The 13,203-nt window shown below is 37.9% G+C and overlaps 1 protein-coding gene across 1 annotated transcript; it reads left to right on the forward strand.

Annotated features, from left to right (window-relative positions):
- The first annotated feature begins 983 nt into the window (after positions 1 to 983).
- LOC130920781 (leucine-rich repeat LGI family member 2-like) lies at positions 984 to 12,333 on the forward strand. Its single transcript, XM_057844239.1, has 8 exons — positions 984 to 1,299; positions 1,466 to 1,537; positions 5,872 to 5,943; positions 6,048 to 6,119; positions 6,237 to 6,308; positions 6,498 to 6,667; positions 10,627 to 10,791; positions 10,872 to 12,333. The coding sequence occupies exons 1-8, from the start codon at positions 1,133 to 1,135 to the stop codon at positions 11,705 to 11,707; spliced, it is 1,626 nt and encodes a 541-aa protein (XP_057700222.1). The 5' UTR covers positions 984 to 1,132; the 3' UTR covers positions 11,708 to 12,333.
- The last annotated feature ends 870 nt before the right edge of the window (positions 12,334 to 13,203 follow it).

Genomic DNA, 13,203 nt, shown 5'->3' on the forward strand with positions numbered 1-13,203 from the left:
CGTTACATTTTTCCTCTTTAATCTACATATTAGATTTTTTTTTTTTTTTTTTTTTTGCCAGCGATGCTAAGAGTAGCTCTTCTAATTTCACCAATAAGATGTCACAACAATAATCTCATGACTCCATTACACCAATCCGACACAAGCTTGCTGTTCTATGATCATGGAAGCCTGTTCAATCACGTGGTGTCTTTAAAGCACTGTAAAAAATGAAATAGACATAGAGCGCTGCTCTCAACGTGACTTGAAAACACAGATTTAAACCTCTCTCCCAGTTTTCATTTGGCACCGATTGACCACGGAAAACCGGAGATATGATCCTTTTAATTTCATAATAGTAATTGATTAAACTATTCACTATTCAAACTAGGAACTATTTTCTCCACTAGAGGGCACTCATGCGCTTTGGACGAATAATGTTTCATTTCGGTCTTTTTTTTTCTCTCACTGGAATTCAATGATTTCTTTTTTTTTTTTTTTGTAGTTCTTCGGTTTAATGTGGTTATGTAATGGCTTATTGTACAGTATCATTATAACAACAGTTAATATAGATATGTTTATGCTGAGAGAAAAGAAATACCATTGTTTGAAAAAAAATCTAAAATAAGCATTTACTCACAATGTTACTCATTAACTGGGTATTCTTTTCACTGGATACTTTTTTTTTTTTGTACTTGAATACATTTTTGGATTACTACTTTTACTTAAGTAATATTATTTTGAAGTAACCTACTCATACTTGAGTAAAACCTTTGGGCTACTCGACCCACCTTATTTTTCATTTATAAATCTTTTGCCATTTTGGCATTGTAAATGAAAATCAATTCTCTATTGCCTTTCCCCTGTAAGGTAAAATTTTTTATTTTTTTTAAATATGTCTCATTTTTTAGCCAATGCCCTTTTTCAATGACTCGCCCTGCCATAGCAGTTCATCAACATTGTACTTGTGGGGGCGCAGCATCCGCGTGTCAGTCGGTGTCAGGACAGGAGTGTCCGCTGCTGCTGCATTCTGGATGTCGCCCTAGCGGATAAACGGCGGCTGGTAAAGCAAGCTGAAGCTGCTCCTATTTTTCCTGTCAATCCAACAATAACAACAGCAGCGTCTACTACCAGGAGTTAAGTGACGACCACCATGCACAGGGTTCTACTCTTCTTATTTGCGCTGCTTTGCATTTGCAGCGCCAACAAATGGAAAAGGGGTTTTAAATGTCCTTCAGGATGTTCGTGCACGAAAGAAACCATCATGTGTGTCGGCACCTCTCACGTCCCGCGCACTGTGCCGAGTGACGTCAACTCGCTGTAAGTGACATGTCTCAGCACTACAGTATTTAAACAAACAGTAAAATTCATTATATTTATTGGTATGCGCATAATCAGAAAAACGTTGACCATGAAAATCTAAATGCTTCCCTCCCATGTTGGGGGTACCACTAACCGATGATGAGTTTGTTTTATTTCCCACCAGGAGCATAGTAAACGGCTCCATTGCAGAAATCCCAGAGGGGATGTTTTCACTAATGCCATCCCTGCAGCTACTGTAAGTACATTTGTGACCTGTCAACCGATCTCCCATTATCATTATTATTGATCAACATTTGGATGTACACTCTAACTACTTGTGAGACCAATGAGCCCATATACCGTATTTTTCGGACTATAAGTCGCACCTGAGTATAAGTCGCACCAGCCATAAAATGCCCAACAAAAAGGAAAAAAACATATATAAGTTACCGGAGTATAAGTACATTTATGGGGGAAATTTACTTGATAAAATCCAACACATAGAACACATATGTCATCTTGAAAGGCAATTTAATATAAAAATACAATAGAGAACAACATGCTGAATAAGTGTACAGTATGATAATGTGACATGATGGATGCACAACGAACAGTGGCGCCACCCCGCTTGCCAGTATATCGTTAGATTGTTGTAGCATCAGTTATGCATTTCATCCCAAATGAATGCATTTATTTTGTTTTGTTAAATGTAGGGCTGTCAAATTTATCGCGTTAACGGGCGGTAATTTTTTTTAATTAATCACGTGAAATATCTATCGCAATTAACACATTCGCGGTACGACTCATTCACGCATTGCCACAAACAGCCTAAAATGGCGCCATTTTTACTTATATACAGAGATGAGAGTCAAGTGAGTGGAGTAGATACAAGCATTCATTGGGGCCGTGCTTTTAATTGGCAAAAGCTTTGTCATCTCTCACACAGCAACTATAAATATTGTGAGAAGGGACGTGGGGAAGAATGACAGGAGTTGATCTTCTTCTTAACACCCTGTAGTGTACCCAACGCAGAGAAGATATAGCATTTGCAGCCACCACACACAGTCATGGTTGCACCACTTCCCATCATGCATTTGGGCAGAACAGTTAAGTCGCTACAGTATCGTTTACTGAAAGCTCAACAAATACACTAGATGGCAATATTTAGTCATAATATACAAACTCACATTTATCCTTTAAGGATTACAAGTCTTTCTACCCGTGGATCCCTTTAACAGAAAGAATGTTAATAATGTTAATGCCATCTTGTGGATTTATTGTTATAATAAACAAATACAGTACTTATGTACAGTATGTTGAATGTATATATCCGTTTTATCTTTCCATTCCAACAATAATTTACAGAAAAATATGGCATATTTTAGCGATGGTTTGAATTGCGATTAATTACGATTAATTAATTTTTAAGCTGTGATTAACTCGATTAAAAATTTTAATCGTTTGACAGCCCTAGTTAAATGTAAACCTTATGACTAATATATACATAACACAATAAAACAGAATTGTTGTGGAACTCAAAATGTTGACTGGACAGTTATGGACTATGCACATTAAATCATTAATAACATCAAATATCAAACAATACACCAAAGTATATCAGTAGCTGTGTCCTTAAGTCTTTTTGATAGTTTTCCCCTGACCTTTTTACTGCAATAATATAATGAAAACCTGAAATTATGGCTTTTAGTTTTGGCCACCCCAAGATTTTAAGTGGTCCCATCTGGCCACCCCTATGAAAAATTTCTGGAGGTGCTACTGACAACGAAATGCGAATATACTGTCCTAACCAGGACGCTACGGCTCAGTCCTGGCTAAACAGCGAGCTAAACTCCCAAATGACGGTGCTGGACGTCCATATAATTTGCTGACTTAACTTTGGCCGTCGTTATGACACCATCATTTAAAGAGTGAAACTAAAAATAGAAATAATACAAATCAATTTCATCCTCGATACCAAACAGGTTCGCATCAACGTAAATAAATGATAATTAGCTGCTATTACAGCAATTACACAAACGGTTAGCATGCGTTCACTAGCATTAGCACATCGTTCAAACAACCACACAACTGACTCTAAGTGTCCGATCGCGGGTGGAAAACACACAACAACAACAACAACAGAAAAGATTATACATACAGGCGTTGCCTCTGTAAAGATATTTTACAAGCATAAACAATGAACGTAGGTTCGCAGCCGTGTTTCTCTCTCTCTCACCCACTCGCTCAGACGCTGCGTAGCTGTTCGTCTTCTTCTGGTGTGTGAGCGCGCTTCTTCGCGTAAACAAGTGCGAGTGCGCCCCCACTTGGTCGTGAAAGAGCCAAAAACTAAAAGCATGCATTGCAATATAAAAAAGTCAATAATACAATCGAACACACTTTGCCAAAGGCAGAATGCGAACGTGGCCATAGCTATTAAGAGTTATTCAGATAACTATAGCATAAAGAACACGCTAACAAGTTTACCAAAACATCAGTGTCACTCCAAAACACCAAAATAACATGTGAAATGATATAATAATGTGTTAATAATTTCACACATAAGTCGCTCCGGACTATAAGTCGCACCCCCAGTCAAACTATGAAACAAACAGCGACTTATAGTCCGAAAAATACGGTACTCACTTTTTTTAACCTGTCCTGTTCAGCTGCTTTTGACACCAAGAATGCGAATCTGAGTGTCTTTATGGTCTGTACAGTTTTAAATGTATCACATGGTAGTATAATATACTCCCATTGTGATTAGATATGTGCCGATTATTGGTTTCAAGGTATACCCTGGTATGAAAACGTCAAGGTTTTAAAACAGCAAAAATTTTCTGTCATACCGTCCCTAAGGTATTAGCGATTTTTTATGTCCCTAAAATGTATGGAGAAATCAGTCGCTTGCAGCTGTAAGGCTCAATCCTCCCCCATCAGTTGTTGCTCAGTGTCAGTGAGTCAGCTGTGCTACACGATGGCTAGTGGAGGTGAAAGTCCTGAACTTTTACCACCATCGAAGAAAACTAAATCAATGCTATGGGAATACTTTAGATTTTTTATTCTTTTTAATACTAAATTACTGCTTACTCACTTTTTTTAGCCTGTCCTGTTCAGCTGCTTTGACACAAAGAATGCGAATCTGAGTGTCCTTATGGTCTGAACAGTTTTAAATGTATCACATGGTAGTATGATATACTCCCGTTGTGATTAGATATGTGCCGATTATTGGTTTCAAGGTATACCCTGGTATGAAAACGTCAAGGTTTTAAAACCGCAAAAATTTTCTGTCATACCGTCCCTAAGGTATTCGCGATTTTTCAATATCCCTAAAATGCATGGAGAAATCCTCCGCTTACAGCTATAAGGCTCAACCTTCCCCTCTCGGTTGTTGCTCAGTGTCAATGAGTCAGCTGTGCTACAAGATGGCTAGAGGAGGTGAAAGTCCTCAACTTTTTCCCCCATCAAAGAAAACGAAATTGCTGCTATGGGAATACTTTAGAATTTTAATTTATTTATTATTTATTTAACTTAACATTATACTTATGTTCAAATTGACTAATATGTTTTGAAAAATAAAAATCCTGTTCAATGGAATTGCTTTTATTTTTTTAAACCCAGATATCTCAAAGTAACACATTTTAGAGCCGTAATTGCAATACCCTGTTACCATGAAACCATGCTATTTTGGCTTAAGGTTATCGTTCCATCACAATATCATACCGGCTCATGCCTAGTTGTGATTATTCATTGTGTTTCGTTTAATAGGAGAAAGCAGCGAGCAGGAAGGGGTTATGTGGGGGACAGAAAGAAAAATAAAAGAGAAGAGACAGAGACAGAGGAGGAGAAGAACAAACAACAACAAAAAATACATTGAACGCCTAAAATACCTATGAATATAGCGGTGCTATCGTTAGCTTATGGGGGGCCGAGGAGAAAGAGGAGGATGTATGAGTCAAAAAAAAGATTTGATTAGCGGGTTGAAGCGTACACAAATCAGCAATGTGAGCTGTAGAACCCAGTAGTATATGAATAAATTGTACGTGTGCATATGTTGACATCCCATTCTATGCTGCCTGATCTCTAATCCTGGTACTGCATACTCACTTGACTGTAAAGTAATTGCTATCATGGTTTGGTCAGACAGTGATTAATTCATTGTCTGCCATGCACAATGAACGAACGTTCATTCGGTGCCTCCCCCCCACTTCAAATGAATTGGGCATCTAAAAGTGATACTCATTTAAATTCACTGCAGAAGGATGATTAGACGCCACCCAATTGGGCATCCATCATTAACTTTTGAATTGCAACAATCGCTTTTTTTTTTTTTTTTGCGACTAGCGTTTGGTAACTAGATTACGAAAACGAAATATTGCACAGCATTGGCATGTTATTTCTTAGTATTACCGAAACTGATGAGGTCATTTTAGTGCCGCATCGGTACCAATACTAGTATCAGTAACACTAAATATCATTCTTTTGAAAAGTGAATTTATGAGTATCGGATCTTTGTTTATTTATGCAACTGTTCCTAATTTTGTCTTGTCAGTAAGCTATGCTATGAAACACACCTTTTCTCCTTTTCTGCAGGCTTCTAAATGCAAACTCTTTGACAACAATTAAAGACGATGCTTTCCATGGTCTTCCGCATTTGGAATATTTGTAAGTAATTTTTACTAAGCAAATAATGAGTATGACTGCATTAGAGCAAATCATGTTGTCATGTAGGCTACTCGTGCATCTCTATTGTGCTTTTTGTTAAACAGGTTCATTGAAGGGAATAAGATTGAAACCATCTCCAAAAAGGCCTTCCGCGGACTGCGGGATCTAACGCATCTGTAAGACAACTAGCTTCACATTTGCATGAAGCCATTTTATAAGCACAAGCCAGAACCTTTAAGTTATGCAACCCTGTGTACTAACGTTATTATTCTCTGCTTGGGGCTCATGTTTAGATCCCTCGCCAATAACAAAATGGTATCCCTGCCAAGAGATCTCTTTTTTGACTTGGATTCATTGCTAGAACTGTGAGTAAGCACTTTGCGTATGTGTGTATTTGTGTGTGCCTTCCCTCCCTTACTTTGCCTGTACTTCAGCTGAGTCAGGCTGCACTTTGTGTTAGACAGTCTTAAAGTAGTATCGCCAAAGTACTGTATGTTGGACACAAATATCAACAGATTCAGATTTGTTTGTTCGCCTGCTGTGTCCCATGCTAGAGATTTGCGAGGCAATGCTTTCCAGTGCAACTGTGAGAACAAGTGGCTAATGACGTGGCTGAAAAACACCAATGCCACAGTGTCAGACGTCTTCTGTGCAGGCCCTAGTGACATGAAGGGCAAACGTCTCAATGACATCCCCATCGGAGAAGGCCAGTGCATGTCTACAGGTAAACTAAAAAGACGCCAAAGCATGGAATGTTGACATGTGAGCTAAAGACACTGTACCGTATCTAGAGAGAAAGCGAAGAAAATAATCAATTATTGTATTTAATAATTCAGCATAACCTTAACCTGCAGAGATCACGCTTCAAATACGCCAGTCTGGTTGGACAACAGTGTCCTTGCGCTTTACATCAATGGTTAACCTTGCTGTTTGTGGGTACAACAATGCCAGCCCTCTCAGTTAAGGCAAGGCAAGGCAAATATATTTATATAGCACAATTCAACACAAGGCAATTCAAAGTGCTTTACATCACATGAAGATCATAAAAATCACATTTAAATCAATACAACGTAAAAACAAAGACAATCGAAATAGGAAATAAAATTATACATAAAAATCGCATTTAATCACGAATAGAATAAAATAAATACGTAAGGCGGAAAACACTCAAGTGACTTGAAGTTCCGCTCTGAGATCCTCAATTTAGCCAACTTTCAAAATTGTCCGAAATGCATGAGTGATACATCATTGGAAAGCTTAAAATCTCAATTTTCTGGGGAAGAAACATTTTGAACAGGAAGGCATTTTTGAAAAAATATTTTTTTTTTAAACAGCAAAACTCGAATTGGAGGCGAGAGCACGTGAGAGCAGAATTAAAGACGCCACGATTTAAACGAGATATTATCGCGTACTTACCTTGTTTCGATCCAAAAACTCCACGTAGCATATATCACCGAGTGTCAAGACACAGCTGTGAATGGCCACAGCCGGATTTTTATTTTATTTTATGGGTGAAACATGGTGATATACCAAGGGTTGTGATGCAGAAATCGCAGACAACAAAGATTTTCTTTTTCATATAGTTACCCTTTTAAACGTTATTTTTCTATTTTTTTTAGTTTGGAGTGATTATTTATCATCTAATATATCGGGGAAAATGCGACAGTAACAAAAAAAAATACAATTAATCGATAGTTATGAGGTAGAAATCCGTGACTTTTTTACAGACGCCAAATTTTTCATTGTGACGTAATTTGTTTAAAAGTTTAAAATATGCAAGTGAATATTTTTTTTAAGTCGTTTTTTTTTTTTTAACTAAAATTTAGACATCAATTAATTATTGTAAGCTAAGAATGACAGACATTTGGAATAAGAAATATAATTACTTACCTTCTTTTTATGGCTAGTTTGAAACAAAAGCAGTTGCGCGACGTCTATAAACGGGGGTTTTCAGGGTAAAACGGACAAATTAAAAATAGTTCGGAGACTTAGTGCGCCATGAATCTGCTATGGCAGCATATAGACATATTGTTCGATCAAACACAACAGTTCTTTTGGCTTAAAATACAGCAGTTCATTTTAAAAAGGGGGCAAAGAGCAGAACCTGCTTTTTCAGTCTTGTCTGTGTTTTCCGCCATAAGTAAATAAATAAAAATAAAACAAATACTACTACTACTACTAATAATAATAATTGAAGTCAGCAATAGAGATAAGCACAAGAGGAATAGAAAGCAAATAGATTGAAATATATAGACAGTTTTGGATATTCAGTGCTAAACAAAAGCGTTTTTAGCCCTGATTTAAAGGAGCTAACAGTTTGAGCATACTTCAGACCTTCAGGTAACTTGTTCCAGAGATGAGGAGCATAATAACTAAAGGCTGCCTCACCCTGCTTGGTTCTTGTTCTTGGAACATGCAGGAGACCGGTTTCAGATGACCGTAGGGGTCTAGATGTTTCATAGGAATCTAACAAATCAAGCTAAAAATCGAGTTAAAAAGGTAGGTCAATGGTAGCGACTTACAGCTGTACCTCTACGGGGTGACCCAAAAAAAAGTTTACACTCAGTTGACTGCTTGTTTAAAAGCCATTGAAACATATCTAAATAGGTTGTCATGGTTAAGTGATACATTAAGGTCACTCAATGCAGCTGGTAATCTCTCATCTCTACAATTCCTGTGCTTCTGCTGAAAATGAAGAAAACTTTAGCTGTACCTGAATTGCTGCGTGCCGGTCTGACACCTACTGAGATTGCAGCAAATCTGAGAGTATCCAGATGTGCAGTCTACAAAGTTAAAAAGAAGCTGAAAGATACTGGAACAGCCTCACGAAAACCTGGGTCTGGAAGTGAAGATCTGTGCGGACCAAAAAGTTGATTGACAAGGTGATATGTGGCCACCCCAGAGTCCAGATCTCAATCCCCTGGATTATAGCATATGGGCACCTGTGGAGGACAGTGCCTGTAAGAAGCCACAAACTTCTGTGGCAGCCTTGGAGAGGTCCATTGTTAGATCTTGGGAAAAGATGACAGCATCCTACATAAAGAAGACCTGTCAAGCGTTCCGCAGGCGCCTGGAGGCTGTTGTGACACTTAAGGGAGGACACATTGAAAAATAGAGTGTACTGTACATGTTCTTTACAATAATGTATAATTTGTGATTCAATTCTAATTCTAAGATGAATAAACATGGCATTTAAGTTGTATTATGGCAGTGTAAACTTTTTTTTGGGTCACCCTGTACTTCCGAATTTAATTTGTTCCAGGACCTGGGTTGTAAATCGAAATGGTCGTATGTCGAGTGGGATTATCCCATAAGAATACATTATAATTCGATTAATTCATTCCATAGCCTGAAAACCTACACTGAATCCTTCAAAAATACTGCAGGTACATTTACAAATAACAATTACACGTAGCAAAACAAATAACTAATAAAAACAAGTCTGTATATAATAATAATATATTAATGATAATTTAGCAAATCTGGTTCTAATGTGGCGGTGTGTTTTGCATACTGTTCCTGAACAGACTGACGACAGAGTGATAGAGGTGCGTTAGAGTTTATACTTTCACTATTAATGTTCTTTTGTTGTTGGCGTCGGCTACGGCAGACAGTAGCCGTGTTGTGTTGCACAAGTACTGAAATAAATGATTAAAAACCTGACGAAGCTGGTGACTTCCTAGCCGATGTTACAATAATAATAATTGTCGCCTTAACTTATAATAAAGACTGGCAAAAATTTTCTCTCACAAGAAAATCCGCTGTGCTACCGTTTTGCGTGAAGACAAAGAAATTGCAACGTTGTTGTAAATCGTTGCGAGCATGTCATCGTCATGTGTCGAGACAAACGACTTGTCAAATTTTACATCAGATGTCGTATCTTATGCCTAGGTGTTTGTATGTCGAGGTACCACTGTATTATCATTTCAAACCCAGTCTAAAATCTACCATTTAAAATAACAGAATATTTAAATTTGAAAAGGTTGAGAATTTTCTTTTTTCCATGTGACCAGGAAGCTTGACATTTTTTTGAAAAACTCAATGTGAACATAATATTATATATTTAAAAAAAAATGTAAAGTCCCTGTTTACAGTTGAGCTTTTTTTTTTTCTTAAAAGCACTGTCACTTTTATAACTTGCCATTACCACCTACCTGCAAACTATCTACTGGTCCTCCTAGGCTTTTTAAAATGTGTCTCTTTGTCCATATGTTTGTGTTAAAGAAAATTCAAGAACAAAGTAGTAATATGAAATGAAAGAGGTGATTATTTTTGGGGTCATGGGGTCAAAGGTCCTTGGACCAAATTGAATTTGGCTGTGGTGCTCTGCACTTTCAGAGTGTTCCTGTAGTTTTTTTTTATTTAGCCTAGTTCTCCTTGTATGTGGTTTATAACCTTAGTCTTACTTAGCTTTTAATTATATTTTTTATCAGATATTGCCCATAGTTTGCTGCGATAGGCTCCAGCACCCCCGTGACCCTCGTGATGATAGGCAGCGTGGAAGATGAATGGATGAATTATTTCCGGTCTTGTGGAACTCTGTGTTGTTCTTTTTTTTTTTAGTATAAAAGTTGAAATACACATTGACAAAGATTGGATTAATCAATTGATTGTAGAAAGAATCTATGTATTTTAACATTAAAAGCAAATCTACAGTTGTTTTTTATCTTTGTACCGCTGCAGACTTTGTGCGTCACCAATCCATTCCCATTCAGTCCATGTCGGCAGATATCTTCTCCTTTAAGGAGGACATCTATGTGGCAATGGCTGCACCCAACTCCAACAGCTGTGTGGTCATGGAGTGGGATCACATCGAAATGAATTTCAGAAAATTTGACAACATCACAGGTGAGACTGCATCTATCTTAAGCAAGGCTGCCTAATCACTATTTTGTTTGTACTGTTATTGACTGATTGTCTCTCCACAGGGAAATCCGTCGTTGGATGCAAGTCGGTTCTGGTCGACGAACACGTGTTGATCATCGTCACACAGCTCTTCGGGGGCTCCCACATTTACAGGTTTGATGATCAGCAGAACAAGTTCACCAAGTTTCAAACCATCGAGGTGCTCAACATTTCCAAACCCAATGACATTGAAGTCTTCCGCATGGATGGTGAGTGGTACTTTGTGATAGTAGATAGCTCCAAAGCAGGCCTGTCTACCCTTTACAAGTGGACCGAACAACCAGATCAAAACCAAACTGGGTTCTATACCTATCAGTTCCTCCATGAGTGGTTTCGTGATACGGATGCAGAGTATGTTGAAATGGATGGGAAATCATACCTTATTTTAGCCAGTCGCTCACAATCGCCCGTTATTTATTTATGGAACAAGAGTACCTTAAAGTTCATGCTTCACAATGAATTCCCCAATGCCGATGACGTGGTAGCGGTCAAATCCTTCAGATTGGAAAACGAATTGTATCTGGCTATGACTTGCTACATTGGTGACTCCAAAATACTTAAGTGGACCAGTAAACAGTTCACGGAGATGCAAGCTCTTCCCTCTCGAGGAGCAATGGTCCTACAGCCTTTATCCTTCTCAAACAGACACTACCTGGCTCTCGGCAGCGATTACTCCTTCACACAAATCTACCTCTGGGACACAGAGACCAAAACCTTCCAGAAGTTTAAGGACATTTACGTGCAATCCCCACGCTCCTTTTCCCCAGTAACAACTGACCGCAGGAACTTCATCTTCTCTTCCAGCTTTAAGGGCAAATCAATGGTTTTTGAGCATGTTGTGGTAGATTTAAGCTTATAAGGCAAAATATCAAGACTGTGTCTCAATCCAATAGTATACTGAATGTGAGACTAGAATACTGTGTGAGATAACTAATGCTCAATAACGTGAAAGTATTGCTGAGCTATGGTAGATTTCGAAAGGAATTCTACAGTAAGAATCTAAATTTCTTATTGCTTTTAACAAGCTTATCGGTTCCTTGCATCAGTGTGCGAATGTTAATACAATACAATACATTGCTCTGGATGTACAGTATATACTGCTCAGCTTTCAATGTAACTCAATAACACAAAACCTTGCAAAAACTTAAAGTCATGTTTTTGCACTTTGGCAGATTAACATGTTGTATTCGATTTGTATACTCTGCTGGAATGTAGTCGTCCGGTAACTGGACCAGTCTTAACGTGCATGATGTTGTTTTTCTTTATCCACTTTGGGACAGCGGAATGTATGAGTTTCATGTTAACTAAGTAAAGCTCAACACACATTTTACGACCTATGCAAAAATGAAAATTACAAGTCTATGCGCCTGCAAAAACACTTTTCATGGTCCTTTTGGCGTTATTGTAGGTTACAAGACAGTATGATTTATTTTAGACAAGCTCTTTACTTAATCAACAGAAATGTGCCTGTGTGTTATCTGCATTTATTGAATGTATTAGAAATGTTTCAATTTATTTATACAAATGAGACTGAAATCATTTAGTTGTGTAATAAAAAACATTTAACCAAAATTAAATGTGCATCATATTTTTTAGGCCTTACATTTTAAACTGACATCCCGTGAATCATCTGAGATGAAGAAATTAGACCAATAAGTATGATCAATGCACCTGTTGTATGTTGTAGCACTGTTAAATACATATCGTAGATCAATATAGGTTGCTTTGCAGAGAAAACAAAATTGTTCCATTAAAAAAAAAAAAAAAAAAAAAATAATCAAAGTTCAGAATGCTGCAATGGCGACGGCGTACCGCATGCAACACGACACTTTTGCTCATTAATTAAAAAAAAATTTTTTTTTTTAAAACCTGTCATGTTCAGCTGTTTGACACGGAGAATGGAAGTCTAAGTGCCCGGATGGTCTGAACAGTTTTAATGTTTCACATTGAGAGTCTGACATACTCCCAATGTGATCACTCAACATACAGTACCTGGTTTATTATGACAAAGCAGCGAACAGGAAGGGGTTATGGGGGAACAGAAGAAAAGAAACACAAGAGAAGAAGGAAAAGAAACACAAACTACAACAAGAAATACATTGAATGTCTACACTACTAATATGTCGGTACTATCGTCAGCTAGATGTATTTCCGGTTGACACCATGTGGGGGACCTGTTGACCAGGGAAAGAGGGGGATGGGGGTGGGGGAGTCTATAAGCTAAGTGATTGAAAGGGACAGAGTGTACACAAATCAGCTCTGTGATCTATAACCCAGTAATTGTGTGAATCCCTTGTGAGTGTAAGCCCGTTGGCGACCGACCCTACGCCGTAGAGCCTAGTTCGGGCCTAAAAA

The sequence above is a fragment of the Corythoichthys intestinalis genome, chromosome 8 (genome assembly GCF_030265065.1).
Source record: "Corythoichthys intestinalis isolate RoL2023-P3 chromosome 8, ASM3026506v1, whole genome shotgun sequence".
NCBI classification, from domain to species: Eukaryota; Metazoa; Chordata; class Actinopteri; order Syngnathiformes; family Syngnathidae; genus Corythoichthys; species Corythoichthys intestinalis.

Excerpts from the sequence above, each read along its gene's own strand:
- LOC130920781 (XM_057844239.1), top strand. The coding sequence starts at position 1,133 with ATGCACAGGGTTCTACTCTTCTTATTTGCGCTGCTTTGCATTTGCAGC. Across the intron at positions 1,538-5,871 it reads ATGCCATCCCTGCAGCTACT|GCTTCTAAATGCAAACTCTT; the intron begins GTAAGTACATTT and ends CCTTTTCTGCAG. Across the intron at positions 6,120-6,236 it reads CTGCGGGATCTAACGCATCT|ATCCCTCGCCAATAACAAAA; the intron begins GTAAGACAACTA and ends GCTCATGTTTAG.